General features: G+C 39.5%; 1 protein-coding gene across 10 annotated transcripts in view; it reads right to left on the bottom strand.

Moving 5' to 3' along the window:
• NKTR (natural killer cell triggering receptor) overlaps window positions 1-15,685 on the bottom strand; it is a 42,793-nt gene extending 27,108 nt beyond the window's left edge. For 7 of the 10 annotated variants that reach the window (XR_008464813.1, XM_054191129.1, XM_054191130.1 and 4 more), the window contains exons 1-6: window positions 15,568-15,685; window positions 15,036-15,124; window positions 7,690-7,764; window positions 4,008-4,115; window positions 2,926-2,970; window positions 1,078-1,165 (exon numbers count right to left, since the gene is read on the bottom strand). Coding sequence is in view for 9 of the 10 variants with exons in the window: in XM_054191129.1 (XP_054047104.1) it covers window positions 1,078-1,165; window positions 2,926-2,970; window positions 4,008-4,115; window positions 7,690-7,764; window positions 15,036-15,093 (374 nt within the window). In the remaining variant the exon portion in view is untranslated. Of the gene's footprint in view, window positions 1-1,077; window positions 1,166-2,583; window positions 2,612-2,925; window positions 2,971-4,007; window positions 4,116-7,689; window positions 7,765-15,035; window positions 15,125-15,567 lie in introns of those variants that run through there. The other 3 variants (XM_054191133.1, XM_054191136.1, XM_054191134.1) reach the window with 3 other exon arrangements.
• Between the last annotated feature and the right edge of the window lie 627 nt (window positions 15,686-16,312).

Below are 16,312 nucleotides of genomic sequence, written 5' to 3'. Positions count from 1 at the left end.
TTCTTAACCCCCAAGAAAGATGGCAAAGAAAAAACAGTTTTTCTAGTTAAGTAACTACACTAAAATTTACTTTTGAACACACCAGTGTTATTTCACAAAGTTCTTCTCAGCACAAGCCCAAAGCTATAATCCAGATCTTTCCAAATACAAACTGTTGAACATTAACAGAAAGCAATTTTTAAATGGGGGTCAACGGGAGAAATAGTCACATACAAATAAGCAAGTTTAAAGATACTAATACTGAACCTAGGATACAGCTACTTTAACCAGAATACCCTGACATATCAGGTCTGAGTATTTACTGATGGTAGAGTCTCATGCGTTTTCTACAATTTAACAGAATATGGCTACATACTAGAATGGATTTTTTTTTTTTTTTTAAGGCAACGAAGGAAAAATCTGATTATCAGCACATAATTTTACACAGTGTTGGTACCAAAGTAGCTGGTATATGCACAAGTAAACAGAACTATGCAGCAATATAGAAGAAAAGCATGTCAGGAGCAAACACTCCAAAATAATAAAAATTAAGAAAAAAAAACAAAAACAACTAACAAAACCACTGCTCATCCTCCCCCTAAAAAAAAAAAAATTAACCCAAACCAAACAAACAAAAAAACCAAACAACCCCAAACTAAATCATAAATCACCATATTTTAAAGAGCACATGCAAAACTACACAAACCACCTCTATACCCAACTTCCTTTTGCATACAATGCTCAACATTGTAATTTGCAGATAATCTGTTAAGATTTGATTGATGCACACACAAAGTCAAAGAATCTGTTTTCTGGACACTAAGAACTTACTGCATAAGTCATAATTTTAGGGTGGAAAAAAAAAAAAGAGATAAACAAGGAACATACATGTAGTACCAGCTCCTAATCCAAATAAATGCCACAAGCAAATTGCAATAACTAATGTTTCCTATTAGAGTTTACACGGCAGGTACCCCCTCAACCCTATTTAAAATAAGGCGGATAACATCGTTATAGATAATTTAGCAATACCATCTTTCTCATGAACAGCGCTTCTCTGTTTAAGAAAAGCTCAACTGTCGTATTACATCTACTCACATGAAAAATTGGGAACCATTGGTATGTTTCCCTCGGTTTGCCATTGACAAAAGGAACGCTCTGTCATGTTTGAGAATAAAGTTTTCATCTGTTTGAAGAAAAAATATGTTTGTCAGATTTTCCCTGACAAAGAACGCAAGTCTAATTTTCTTAGTAACTTTTGGATGCTATAAGGAGAAATTCTTCTGCTGCTGAAGAAACATGAACAGGTTGGAAAAAACAAAGACCAAGTTTAAACAACTCTCTCAAAAGTTACAGTAGAAACAGTTATCAGACAGAAAGCATTCTTTCTAAAAGAAAAAGTTTCAGATACAGTGCAAACATTTCTAATGAAAAAAAAGTTATAGTGTCTTCAGTAAACATTACTTTCTCATAGACTTGGATTTAAAGCCAGCATTTTCTGAATAAAACCAAGGTTGGCAGACTTACTGACATCCTAAAACAAGACTTAACATACATGATACTGTTATTTACACAGCAGGTACCTCAGGCAGAAAGATCTAAGCCATTCCCCTGGTATGGCACATTACAAGATAGGTGGCTATCTATTCAAAACTGGAAGTCTCAAAACATACAAGGGAAAAAAAATAAAACCCTAGATGCCTGAATGAGAAACTAAAGAACATATTCTTCCTACAACTTAAGTATAAAATTAATTAAGACTAAATTAAACACGCATTTTATATTGCGGTGAATTAAAGAGGACTTCCGGCTGTATAGCATAACATAAAACCAGATCTTCCAAAGTTCATTTTCAAAGCTAAAAATACTAAGTTGAGTGTAAAAAGCCATTCTTTTTAAGATTACATACCAAAACACAATGCTGCATGTTTCGCACTCACCACCTTTAGGAACAAACCCTAGTAACTGCTTAGCAAATGGATCTATTCAACACTGTCTTTTGACTAAAGGCTGCGACACTCCAACACCAAACTACGTCTCTGTTTAAGACAAACTTAATGGCATGCGCTTAACCAGCAGAGCTACTGGCAAAACATACAGGACCAGGGGCTGTTACATCAATACATGTAGTGACTTCATTAACACTCCAATACCACAATAACTACCTGGTTTTTGTAACAAAGAATTGTATGTCTTTAAATAAATACTTTATAAACTCACCATTTTCCTTCCAACAACAGATTTTAAGAAGAGGTAAATATACATTTATTTACAAATTCTTTGCAAGTAAAAAAGCTTGTGTAGCATATAAACAAAATCAAACACTTTTAGAAATGAACACTAAGCATACAAACCTTGAACAGGGAAGGGGAGGAAAGGGACATTAACAAAAGAAAAAATAGCTGTTTAGAGCTGGAAATTATGCCAGTATTCTTTCTCAGAAAAAGTCATTAACCCTCAGAAAGGTTAGACACAGAACTCTTCATTTCTCCAAGCAACACAGATATCCATCTACAAACGGACGTATCAGTTGTCTATATATTTACTAGGGAGGGTACAAGGGAACAGAGTTTGAATTTGTGTTACTGAGCTTTTGTCTCTTACCTTCTCATTTTGCAAAAGACCACATTCTCTATAAACAAAAGAATATGTTGACAGTTTTAGGCAGGAAGATAGGAGTTTATTCATGAATAAAGTTGCCTAACCTCCATGCTGAAAGTCACGTTTAATCAATAATGTTAGCCTTAATTAATTGTCAGTTAAAGTTAAATATTACCAAAAAAAAATTATCTGAAAGTCATGCATATAAAAATAATTCTCATGCAACATTAGTTTCATGCAAGAGGTGATCTATAAGTAGACCTGATTTCATTAAGTAGCTTGGGAATCAAGACTTGTTTATCTCAGAACCGAATAAAGAATCCACAAAGACATATTTCCTCTTACCTTTAAAATAGCCACCATAAATAGATTCACCTCCTTTTCCATTACCTACGCATTAAAAAACATGAATTAAACCTTCTGTTTCATTTATGAAAAAAGCTGAATCTAACATTCCACCAGTTTATAACAAACCAGGATACTCTGGCCAGTTACTAAAATCTGAGCATAAGCTTCTTAATTAAAAGTCACAGCCATGCATTATCCTGCTGACACTCAAAATATTGAGAATGAAGATTGCCTTAGTGCCTCTGAACACTGGGAAGTCTGAAGCGGGGCTCCAAAGGCTAATCCTGACTGGTATTTGCCAAAGCAGCAGACAGCAAAACAACACCAAGCCAAAAAAAAAAAAAAAAAAAAACCGAAGTAGGTATGACCAACAATCTCGCCCAGCTCAAAGCGGCCGAGAAACCACTAGAATGGATAAGAAAGTAGTTGGCAGTTTTAAAGGCACTTCTACTTGACTCTCGAAACAAGATATTCTCTCACTGCGCCCATTTTATCAGGTACAAGATTTCAGGACACAGTGAAGACGACATACGTTTTGGTAAGGACAGGTATTTCATGGACAGACGACAGGCTAAAACGTTATGTTGTACGCATACTGCAGGGAAGGAAACAAAGAAACTCCTGCAAAAAACTCCTTTTGGAGACTTCTTTTAAAAACTTCTAGGTTATTTACTACAAATAATGAAAAAAAGTAAACTTATTCAAACAGTTAGGTCCCTGTATCAGTCAATTACTAGTGTTGCCTCTACTGTGGACACAAAAGTGAAAAGCACTAAGACTACATTTTGGATTTGAGTTCTGTTATAATAAGATAGGTGTTAACTCCAGCAAGGGCTTGCTTGGGTTTTTTTCTTTAACTTAACACATTTTTCTAAATAAATATTACTTCAGTTGAAACATTTTAGAATTTCAAATATTAACAAAGAAATGGGTGATCTATGCTATTACTTCACAGAAAATTAAATAGTTTTATGGCATTGTAATGCATCCATGGCTTTTTCTAAAATTACATTATAACCACTTAAGTTATAACATTTCTGTTCCACTTAAAGCATTTCAATTTTAAAAGTGTATTTTACCTTCGCTGAAGTCCCCACCCTGAATCATGAAGTTTTTAACCACACGATGGAACGTAGTGCCTTTGTAGCACAGCTTCTTTCCAGTTGTTTTGCCAATTCCTTTTTCACCTGCAAGAAGGTTAAACAAAAAGAATGTACAGATTGTGACTTAAAAAATTCCAAGGGTTTTACCTCCCTAGTTGTCCTGGTTTGAGGTAAAACAAAACCAACTTTCTGTTCAATGATTTTATTTCTTAGCTAGGCCTCTTCTAACTCTCTGAAATTAACAGCATGTTGTGTCTAAAATGGTTCGTTCAGAGTGATAAGACAGTTTGTGCCACAGAATGGTATGCAGTGAGGCTCTTGCTTATACTTATTGCTATAACAACCAAGGTCAGCTAATTTCATTCTTTGCCCCATTGGAGGGTCAGAAACAGAAAAGCGTCAGGGGTCCCTCCTGCAGGGAGGAGCGGACGGGACAGGTGACCCAAAACTGACCAACAGGGGTATTCCATCCCATCTGCCCCACGCTCAGTAGAAAAGCTGAGGGATTGAAGGGTCAGGTCTCTTCCTTCAACAGCTGACATCTGAGGAGGACCCTGCCTGTTCATCAGCCTTTGATCCTGATCCATGGGTTCCTGACTCCAGCTGTGGAATCCAGTTCCCATCCATTGCTGAGTCCAGCCTGGGACTTCCCCAGTGCCTGCCGGTGACGTCATCCTGGGAGCTTAATACAGTTTTGTATGTACTGTATCTATTTCCTTATTTTCCTTTTTATTTTATTATTAATACTTTACTAAAGTAGTTTAGTTTCTTCTAAACTCGTAAATCTTTTTCTCTCTCCTCCTCCTCTCTGTGTATGAGGTGGAGAGGAGGAGCATCTGTCACCGGCCATTGGGCAATTTGGCCAAAACCACAACACCAGTGCTAATGGATATGAGAGCGCCATCAGAATACCACAACTATAAAAGATCACACAGTCCTACCTATTGCCTTTTCACCATCCATTAATAGCAGAAGGGACCCATTTACAAGGGAACTCTCAAGTGAAAAATAGGTTTCTTCTTAAAAAAAAAAAAACAAAAAACAAAACAAACAAACAAAAAACCCTCTCCTCCCAAGGGGGAGTGTATTTATTAGCAATCTACTCAGAACAATTTCTAAGAAAACAGGAGTTCACAATAATGATAGGTTACCTGTTTTCTGTGGTTATAGCTGCTCACTGCTATGTGAGCTGAAACTTACACCGGAGTTCTTTGCAAACCACTTATACATCTGGATGTACCAGCTGAATCCCCGGACAGGAATCTGAGCTCAGAACAGGCTTCAACTCAGTTTCAGTGCAATCTACTCTTGGAAAAATGGGATTGAGCTATTCCAAGCATCTTTACCAATCCATGCACAGCGTCAGGCCATCCCTTAATGCCAATCTGCCCAGCACCAACCTTTACCATCTCAGTATGAAACGTGCACAAAACAGACGCCCATTTCTGAAAAGACTGGCAGAACAGGGCAACAAAATTGTGTATACAAGAACCATTCCAGGATGAACTGAGAATCATAACAGGGGGGTGGAAAACATTAAAAATCTCCCAAACTCTGAACTGGGCCCAGGGCCATTCTTACCCAGCAGCAGAAGCCAAGCCAGGCCATGGTACTTGTTAATCTGTTCTGAGCCTGAGGTTTCCTAAGAAGTGGCCCCCAGTGGGCTCCCGGTGTTCAAACCTAATAGTGATTTTTGAGAAAGGCATCCCAGAACCTCAAGTTTCATTATTATTTCTTGAAAAATTCAGAAGAAAAACTGCACTGGGCAGGTGGATGAAATGCAAGAGAGACACTGACTTTAGCTTCCAGGAAGAGGGAAGCTGTCAGAACATGGCAATTAAGAGTAATAAGTGTATAATACCCTATGCAACAGCTAAAATCCCACGTAAATCACATGTGCATGAGATACTCTGTAATGAGACAGGACAAATAACCCAGCATTCAGTTTCATCCCAGTGGTTATGGAAAAGGCATTTGACATTCTGTCAGAGGACATTTAATCAGCATGTTCTGCGCCATGTAGTGCCCTCAGATGTGCACATGTATTTGTTACCCAGAGACAATGCTCCCCTTTTGCAATCTATTATTCCCCCACCCAAAATTAACTGATGGCCAAATCATCCCAGATGTGCCATTCCAAACAGCCCATCACTGCCAGGATGAAGACAAAGAGCAGTTTGTGGCACAGAAACCACTCACGGCATTGCTGTTTATCATACCTGTAGAAGCCTCAGAGAATACAACTTATTTTCCATTACCCTGACTCTCCATACCCATAACCCACACCTCTTCCTACCCCATTTTTATTTTCCACGGAAGTTATTCAAGCAAAGCTATTTATCACAGGGATAGACATACCCCTCTCCCCTCCTCCCCCTCTCCACATGCCCCCCTTTGCTACAGCACTGGAAATCCCACATCAACCAATACCAAGGAGTATCAGCCTACATTTTTCTTCATGTGTCAGCATGTCCCTCAACAAATTTGTTTCACATAATCAGTTAGCTAAAAGCTGTTCACTAAAACCACTTGTTAAAATGCTGCCTGGAAAGCCTTGCTGACTCATTTTAATGATTTGGAAAAGAGTTATTTCATATACAAGGTAGAGGCTTCACTAGTGCAACTAATTCAAGGTATACTGCAAGTTGTTGAGCATTCAGGTGTAAAAGACCTTCGAATTCTTCACATAAATAACACACAGCAACTCCTATAATAACTTAATCAAGATTAACCTTCACCTTCAACTTACAGCTTAAAAATCCCTGAGGAACAGTGCAGACCAAAAAAAAATCCCCACCAAACCCTTACTACCCTAACCCTTCCAATCATCAGAAACCATTTTTAAAAAGTTAAGTCCTACTTAAAAAAAAATGGGTTGGAGGGTGCTACATTATACCCAGGCATTCTTTTGCCCATGTTGTCCCTTTGATTTCACAGATCCCTTCTCTCCTGTCTCCCACCAAACAAGCCCAGGAATTCTAAGGGACCATCATATTCCCTTTTAGTCCTTCATTCAGCTAAAAATGAAAAAGTTTTCTCAGATTTAACAGATGTTCCTGTCCTCTGATCCCTGTGTAGCACTTCTATGAACCTGAAATACACTGAAAATTTTATTAGATATAATCAAAATTTTAAATAAGAAAAAATGTATATATACTCAAAGTTTTATGTAGTGTCCCAAGTCAAACGTCACCATTATACTGTGCAGTGACATTAATACTTAATGTCTCTCCTGATAAATCCTAAAACCCTGATAATTCCTAAAGAATTTCTTGCCTTTATCACATTTGTGTAACTTGAGTGATCAATAATTCCACCATCGTCTCAGCCTTGTCAATCACTTCTACCAACAGGAGCCCCACATTAGGGACAAAAAAAATAAATATACATTTTTGTTCCATAAATTCACAGTTTTGAATTCTGTAATCATCAATTATCTCCACTACTCACACTAACAATTTGAGGAGTGAAAACACCACGCTATTTCCTGCTATGCATTACTCAAATCCTCCTCAGGGCTAACAAGCATCAGCTTTGTTTTTACCAGAAAAGAAAAATATATATATCAGCATTATTATTATACTGTGGTTTATACTTGCATAAACAAATAGTAACTGTAAGAAACGTTAAAAATCTTAAACATAAGCATGCTACTTACCTGAGCACAAGCAAAGGAAGTTTTTGCAAGTCTTCGGACATATGTCTGAGAAGAGCTGAAACATAATTCGACCAACTAGAAGATAAAAAAATAAGTTTTATAGCTATATAACAAAATCTGTATAAAAATACTTAATTAGGAAAGAAAAAGTTGGTGTCTATAGGTTATGAAATATACCATAAAAACCACACTGTTGGCCAGCATTAAAAGAGACCAGTAATAATCTGTCAATGAGCACTACCCTCTAGTGGTGTACACTGGTAGAACTTAAAAGATAATTTAAAAAAGTAACTACTCCAGGAATTACTTCTCTTTTCCTCCACTTAAAGAAAAAAAAAAATTGAAGTTCAAGTGCATTTTATTCAATACTTTGTCACCAAGAAAAATTCTAAGAGGCCCCTAAGAAATTGTGTTCAATTGTTGGGCTTTGTCCAAACATATACAATTGCCAGCAATTTGCATTGTTGGTTCAAAAAAATTGGAGAAATTAAAAAGAAAAGAAATAACAGAGACACCCCTGTATTTTGTACTCTTATATAAAAATTCAATGTCTTCAGCTGTTGAAATGTCTGCATTTCATTAACTGCTGTAAGAACGTTCTCTGAACATTGGTCATTACAGCAGGAAAATCTAAAGAAAATGGGTAGGGACAGTCTCCAAAGAATGAAGAAATAGCAAACATTCAAAGACCCTACATTAAACAGTGGTAGCTGTAACTACCACTATGAAAAGACAGCTATTTGGAAGAAACTGCTGAAGATTCATACAGAGAACACAATAGAGAAGACAGTTTAGCAAGAGTGTTATCAATTTTCGTTATAAGCACAATTCAGGAGAGCAGAAATCCCATTCCTCTGCTTGCAGAAGCGCTGAACTGAACAGCGACAAAGTGCTTTAGAAAGCCACGTACCGATTTCCTCTTGCATATAAAACCTTTCAGAAAAAAAAAAAAGTCACTATCCCCATTGTACCAAGAGTAGAGAAATAAAGACCAGCTGCTGATTTACCAAGGTGACAGCTGCCAAATAACTAATAGGTGTCACCACCTGTGGTCTTCAGGAGGGACTTTTGCCCTCAGGCATAAACTGCAGAAGCCTTATGGTTTCAAGTCCCTGTCCCACATACAAAACCCACCATATTTAGCACCTTAAGCAGCAGGCACCACCACATCTGTCTTCCGGTGGAAGAAAATCATCTTAAGTTCTTGAAGATGTCCAGGCAGAACATGCCAAAAGACATTCATAACGAAGGTACCGTGATTTCAACAGTATCTTTCTTTCACTAGTGCTTTGTCAATAATAACATCAGCTAGCTTCTCATGCCTTTCAACTCCTACAAACTGTTTGTGACGCACACATTCAACATCAAAAGTCTATAGAACCAGTTTAAAGGGTAAGGACGCCTCTCCTCCATATAACCTAAAGTGCTGCTTACCTGGTTATATCCAGCTATCTAAAATGTGTGCTTGTAATACATAAACCACATACTGTGCATCCATCTACTGGGTTACTATCTGTATTTTGTCTAAACTGCATGAATGCTATTATCACTGAAAGCTTGTATTTTCCACTGACAAACAGTCAATGAAATGTGCCAGAGAAAGATCAAACGCATTTCCACACCTTGATCAAATACATATGAAATAACAGCTGTTAATAAAAAAAGAAAAAACAATCTTTTTATAAAGTATGCTTAGAACCTACAAATCTTTCTCTTACCTCAAAAAAACAAAAGGAAACATCTCATTTTAAATTTGGAGCTCAGATAAAAACAGCATTTGACATGCTACCGGTTTCCCTCAGATTTAGACACCTCTTCCCTGAAATGATTCACCTGCACTGTAGAGAGAAAATTTCCAATACTTTCTTCAGCTTAATTTCTCTGGTATGAAGGTAAAGTTATCTGATTGGGGAACAAGCTTTCTGTGACTAACCATAAGACTTGAAGAGTAAATTAAGACAAACAAAAAACTGCTAAAGAGGGTTATTCAAGTCTGCTAACAAACCCACCCAGACTCCTCAGTAGGCTTTAGCCAAGAAATGAGCCTGAAGTGATAACTCACTTCTAGGCTAAAGCAAAAAACGCCGGGATTATATTTTTAACAATGAAGTTCTTGCCTAACTTGAGATGTAAATCTTCCAGCGCCACAAGGAAGTTATACAAACTATTAAAATCTTTATTGTAATGCATCAGCAGGCAGGACATTTCTATAATTTTAACATAGTGTTGTTCTCAACAGAAGACTGATTCTCACCAGCTCCTAGCTATGAAGACACATTTGTCTCTACCACAGCATAGATTTTACAGCACATTACTGTACTTTTTGTGCTAACACCATAGAAATTTATCCAACTTACAAATAACAGGCAAATGTTAAAACAATACTTTGATAAAGCATTCTTATTTGCTAGCAGGCTTTTAACTAATATATTTAAAAAAAAATCTTTAAAAAATATTAGAGTAAGTGATGAAAGAAGTATTTACATTACTGGTAATTAAATACAGTAAGTGATGCATATATAAAGTCTAAGATGTTTTGAAGTTTGATTTCATAAAGTGTTATCTGTAGCTAATGAGCTATACCAATTATAGAAACCAGAAGGCATAATGACCAGAAAAAAAATCCAATTTCAGAACTCTATTTTCAAATTGAAAGATGAAAATGTTGTTTTTCTTTTGGTTTGTTTTTGAACCCCTGACCCATTTTTTAGCTGAGGAAGAACTAGTACTTGATTCAAATTAAGTGGTAAAAATTCAGAGTAGGAAAGTTTAACAAAATGAGCATTGATTGCAAATGTTTAGCCAGTGATTTCCTCCATTTTAGCTGCTTAACTTTTTAGAAACAACCTCAGGAGCAAAACACATATTGCTGGAATGTATTTTCCATGTAATACAAACTGTTTTGCTAAATGATGTTACATTTCAGGCATAAAGGTGTCAATTTCAGACAGCTGCACCCAAAATAAACCTAGCTGTTCAAAACTGAATTTAAATATATTGGTTTTGTCTTTTCCCCGATGTCTTAGAGCAAACCAAGAAAGAAGCCAGTGCAGCATTTTTCCCAGTATATCAACAGGAATATCCTGCTGAAGGAGAAAGCAGGGATTACAACCATTAAGACAGTGATGCACATCCCTTACAGACAGTGGCCAGGACGTCTGCCAGAGGCCCAAAGGCTTAGATAGATTTGCATACAAGCTTAAATAACAGCTCACTAAAATGACCCTACTTTAATTTTATTAATTTATTTATCCCAGAATTTGTGAACGCTAACTCATACAAATTTAAAAAGACAGCTTTCAAGTAGAAATGTGGCTACTGTTTTCAGAAAAATAAAAGCTTACTGTGGAAAAAGAACAGATTTAAAATACCAGTTAAAACAATGGATGTCTCAGTTCCCCTGAGCAGGGATCTACAGTCTTGACACATTAACGCTCCATAAACTTTTTTCCCCAGGTCTCTACTAAGGCCTGTCTTCCACAAATACTACCTGAAGCTCCCTCCCTCCCAATCTTCTGTGGTCTCCACAAAAGTAAACATATTTCAGTACTGCATATAACAAAAATTTACTGTCTTCAGTTTCACAGATACACAAGCGAGAGATTACACCTTGTCTTCTAGCAGAAGGGGCTGATCAGTTTGGTCTTCCATTTACTGATCCAATTTGTTCCAGACTCCAAGATAAGTCTTCAGGTTATTTCATTCTGCACTGACAACAATTCTGTATGACGACTGGATTACAATTTTTATTAAACCAGATCCCTCCAAATCTATACCTTATCTCCCTTACACGCCCTCTGACAGGGGTCCCCCCACAGTGCATGCCCTTCTGGCGTCCGTTGTACCACATTCAACTGGTTTGCCAAGCGGTTCATGGGCAAAGTGCTTTCTGCCAATCTACAACTTTTTGCCTTCAAAGGGCTAAAAGTTAATGGGAAGCTAGTCGAGAACAGTCTCCATCTTCAGGAAGGGTAACAAAAAGGCCATAAGGCCTCCCTGGTTCTACTAATGCAGGCACAGTATTATGATGACTTTTGCAGTGGAGCTTGTTTCACATAAATTCATAGCAGCTGAAATCCCGAAATACATCAAACTTGAGGCAAAAGTGACTAGAAGGAGAGAAGTAATGAAATAACAGACTGACCAATAAGGGAAGGGACATACCCCAGTAAGGTAAGAAGCTGAAGTGGAATGAAAAAGCAAGCAAGGGGTCAAACGATAACAGAAGACAAGAAAAAAAAAAGTAAAACAAAAAAAGAGAAGAAGGAAAATTCTGCTGTGAATAAGAATGAAATAAAGGAAAAATTAGTAAATATAACATACTTCATGATGGATAAAGACAGTCGGGGGAGCACGGAGGGGAGATGTGTGAAAAAAATCTCGGATGGCCACATGAATGCTACAGCAGGAGAGTATGTGTGTGACATACCAGTCGGACATCCGTTCTTATTATCACGGTACCTGAAAGACTGAAGCTCCACACGGATTTTTGCATCACAGAGTAAAGACAGAATTATTTAAATAGGCATCTGTTGCCATCCCAAATTTCCTGGCACACTGTAAACAGTTTACTCCGATGTGCATGCTGTATGGGTTCAAATCCATTGGTAGGGGGATCCCAAAGAAGAGACAGTTGCTGTCTGTGCTAGTATTGAAATAAATGCTTATTCCCTATTTATTCTCCATTTGCTCTTTTAAAATTACAAACCACAATGTGTATTTATAAAAAAATGCTTAACAGGCAACTTAATAAAAGTAGCCTAAATTTAGACTTAAAAAACACTGACACAAAGCCTACAAAGTTTGCCCCACTGCAAGAGGCACATACAAGCAGCCATCAAGTTTTATGCCAAGATTCTGTAGCTAAAATTAAAATATGGACGCAAAAGCTGTAATAAAGCTTCTGAACGCACAACCAAAGCTACAATATTCACTCCTGTATTTTCTAAGAGATCTAGTTAAAGAGTAAAATTAATTTGAACTATGCAGTCCCCTCCCCTCTCACATATGCACACACATACCTGTGCTGTCTTATTTTTAATTGCTAGAGGTATCTTGACAAACATTGGGTAAGCAAAGTCTGTAAGGGGAAAGCTAAGAGTTGGCAGCTGCGTGAAGGAATATTTTTGGACTCCAAGCAACCTACACTGTTAAAAATGACACAGTTTTGAATTCTGCAGGCAAAGAGATGTCTCCAGTACCGAGAGGCACGTCCTCTTATTCTCCACATTTTGTGGAGAGATGCGAGTTCAGCTTTTCAACGTAGACAGGGTGGGGGCAATGTCTTACTTCTTGGCTAGCAACAAAATGCAGGATTGTTCTTTTCACCAGTTCTTTCTCCCTACATCTAATAAAAATCAACAAGTAGATTGACTTACTGTATTAAAGTCAAATAAGCAAAATGTTAATTTGGAAGTCTGCTGGTAGCTTAAAAGTTAAAATTAATACCTCACTAGTATCAGCAAGAGAGTACATCTCAGAGTTAATGCTTCATGTCATCTGGAAGCACTGCTTTATCATTCACACTTGGTTCAGCTTTTGAAGGTCATCTTACAGCTAAAAGAGCAATGTTTAAGCTTTTTAAATATAACCTTAAATCCCAAGACATAGTTGCATAGTGAATTAATAAACAGACACTAGAATAAAGCAGTATAACCAGAGTACACATGAGTCCCCATACCATCATTTTACAAATTGGCATGTTTTACTGCCAAAATACAAGTCATTAGTCAGCTGCAATAAAAACAGCAGGGCTCTGAATTTGATAGATTTGTGAAATTCCTGTTACTTTAAAGGGAAAATAACTACAGACTGGCACGAACAGAGCCAAAGCCCCTGTGTCTACCCCAGGTACCGAAAGCTCTGCACCACCAAGAACACTAACGCTGCAATTCCTCTCTGACACCGCTATCAGTCGTCAAACCCAAGTAGATGTGAGGGAAAACAAGGTAATCCACTTTCACTCGTGATGCACAGCACAAGGCGGAGGAAGGGACAAGGCAGGCAACAAGAAGTATTATGAAATGGGAGCAGGAACACCCGCACAAAGAAAGTGCTGAAGAAAACAGCGCAGGGAGAGATGCCCCAGATGAAGAGTTAAAAAAACCCTAACAAAGATTAAAAGCAAAGGAGATGAAGGATGATGAAATGTCTTTGCTATAATCAATCTTATCAAACTACCATTCCTAAACTGGAAACCTACCCAACCTAGAAACATTTTTAGTAGTCTCATTCCATAGCAAATCTGAATTTAAAGCAACAGAAAATGTTAAAACTCCATTTTTCTCTTCAATCAAAGTATTCAGAAAAGTCACTGTTAATTAAAGCCACTCAAATAGGAGTTTGAATAGCAACAGATTTACAGATATGCCCTATCAGGTCACTGAAGTTAGAATTGAATCTTTCTTTTCAAGTTTTGGTGAAAATAAAAAGCAAGTCAAACAGGTTACAGTTACATTTTCATGCAACTGAAATCTGAAAATGCAGAGACCTTATTTCAAAATCTTTCAGAGAAACAGTGGAGCAGAAAATGAAAGTGAAAGCATAATGAAGCCATCACATTTATTCATTTTTCTGAGAGACAAATAGTAACAACATAGGGCATTGAGTACGTGTGAGACAACTAATATGCATCGATAAATTCATGTTCGAAAAGACGAGTAAGTAAGTCTATATGACCATTTTTACAGAGCGGGGAAAACAGAAGAGGGAATCAAGTAGCTATTCCGGGATTAAAACTCGCAGTGTCCCATGTACAGGTGATGACACTTCCCATAGGGAAAATACGAGTTAAGAGATGATTTATTTTTATTATTATTTTTTTAAACAGGCCATCTGTTGAGACATTCTATGCTTCTATGGCCAATTCTTCATTTACATTCAGAAGACTCATTTTGAGCAGGAAGAGGAAAGATTTAGACCAGATGACCTCCTGAAGTCCTTTTCCAGTTTTAATTACTGTGTGATTAAAAATACTTCTAGGAGTACCTCTCCAGTTTCCTCACAACTTGACCCAATTTTCCATAGTTTATAGAATTGTAAAGGTATAATACCTTTACACAGCACTTATAATACAGAACGCTTTTTATCTTCAGAATAGTTAGTCTCACTGAAGCTCTCTCTCCAGGAATGCAAATAAAAATCAATCGCAAGCGAGAATAAAAAGTATCCAGCACCCTAGCAAACACCAGAAGTTACTAAAGACTAACTCAGAAATAACACATCAGTGGCCAAACTCATTGCTAACGGCCTGAGTCAATTATTAAGGTAAAAATGTGGTAAAAAATACAAAAAACAACCACCACAGCACTCGAGAGGAGTGTTCGTGTGGGAGAGGTAAGCCTTACCTGGTTCCCGGTTGATTTCTATCTCGAAGAAGCACTGGGGCCGGTCCTGCACCCCCATGGCGGCGGGCAGCCCGGCGGCCCCTCGCCACCTGGACACAAAGAAGAGGCGCCTTGGGTGGGAAGCGGCCCGGCCCCGCCAGATCCCGCCCCTCGGCCGCCCTTCCCTCCCTCCCTCCCTTCACACCGAGGGGTAAAACGACACCGGGCGGCGGGGCTGTGAGAGCTGGCGGGGCTCCCTGAGTGGGCGGCGGGGCCGTGAGGGGCTCCGAGGCTCCGTGAGGGGGCGGCGGAGCCACGAGGGCCGGCGGGGCTCCGTCAGGGGGTCGTCGGGGCCGCGAGGGGCGGCGGGGCTCCGTGGAGGGACTGGCGGAGCTCCGTGAGGCGGCCGGCGGGGAAAATTCACCCCGAGGAGAATTTTTTCCTCTCGCAAACAGCCGATATGGAGGAGGGGAGAGGAAGGATGAGCCCGAGCCCGAGCCCTCCCCCTCCCTTAACGCTGTCGGCCCGGCCCACCCTCTCCCCACGGCCTCACCTGGCAGCTCCGGTGCTTTGTTCCCTCGCCGCGTTCCCCTCACCCTCCCCCCGCCCCTGCCAGGCAGGCGCCGGCAACCCTGAACGCCATTAACCGACGGACTCCATGGCCCCTCCGCCCGCCCCGCTCCGCCCCGCCCCGGCGCGGTGCCGCCTCCCCCCGCCGCGGCCCGCCCCCGCCGCCCGCCTGGCGCTGTATGGGGCGGACGAGGGGGAGCGGGAGGAGGTTCGTCTCGGGGCCAGTGGCTCCGCTCCCTCCAGAGGGCCGAGCTTCCCCCGTCCGCTTTGCTGCGGAGGAGGAAGGTGCTTTATAGAATAAATAACACGGTGAATCCCCGTAGCGGGGCATCCCCCCTCACCGCCCTCTGTCCATGCTGGGCTCTGGAGCTGAGCGAACCCCCCCGCCCCCGGGCTTCACACCTTTATTTTGAGGACACTGAATGGTTTTCCAGAGATATCTCTCCCTCTGAAGGGAAAAGATTTTTGCGAGCACAAAAAATCCCCCCTCAGAAGATTTGATATGTGGAAATGTTTGCCGCAATGCGTTCGTCAAGGCTGTGGTGGGACTACTGGTTCTCCTTCAGCCACTCCGAGGGCCAGCCTGGGGTGATCCTGTGCCTTGCTCGGCCTCAGCCCGGTATAAATTTACCCAGCCGTGTCATGTAAACCTAAGAAATTCTAGTTATTACAGCAGGCCATAGGTTATTTTTCCTGAGTTTGGGATGTTGGCCCATCCCAGCGTGTGG

This window comes from Rissa tridactyla, chromosome 2, assembly GCF_028500815.1.
Source record: "Rissa tridactyla isolate bRisTri1 chromosome 2, bRisTri1.patW.cur.20221130, whole genome shotgun sequence".
Classification (NCBI taxonomy): domain Eukaryota; kingdom Metazoa; phylum Chordata; class Aves; order Charadriiformes; family Laridae; genus Rissa; species Rissa tridactyla.
This window is presented reverse-complemented; position numbering and strand designations above follow the sequence as displayed.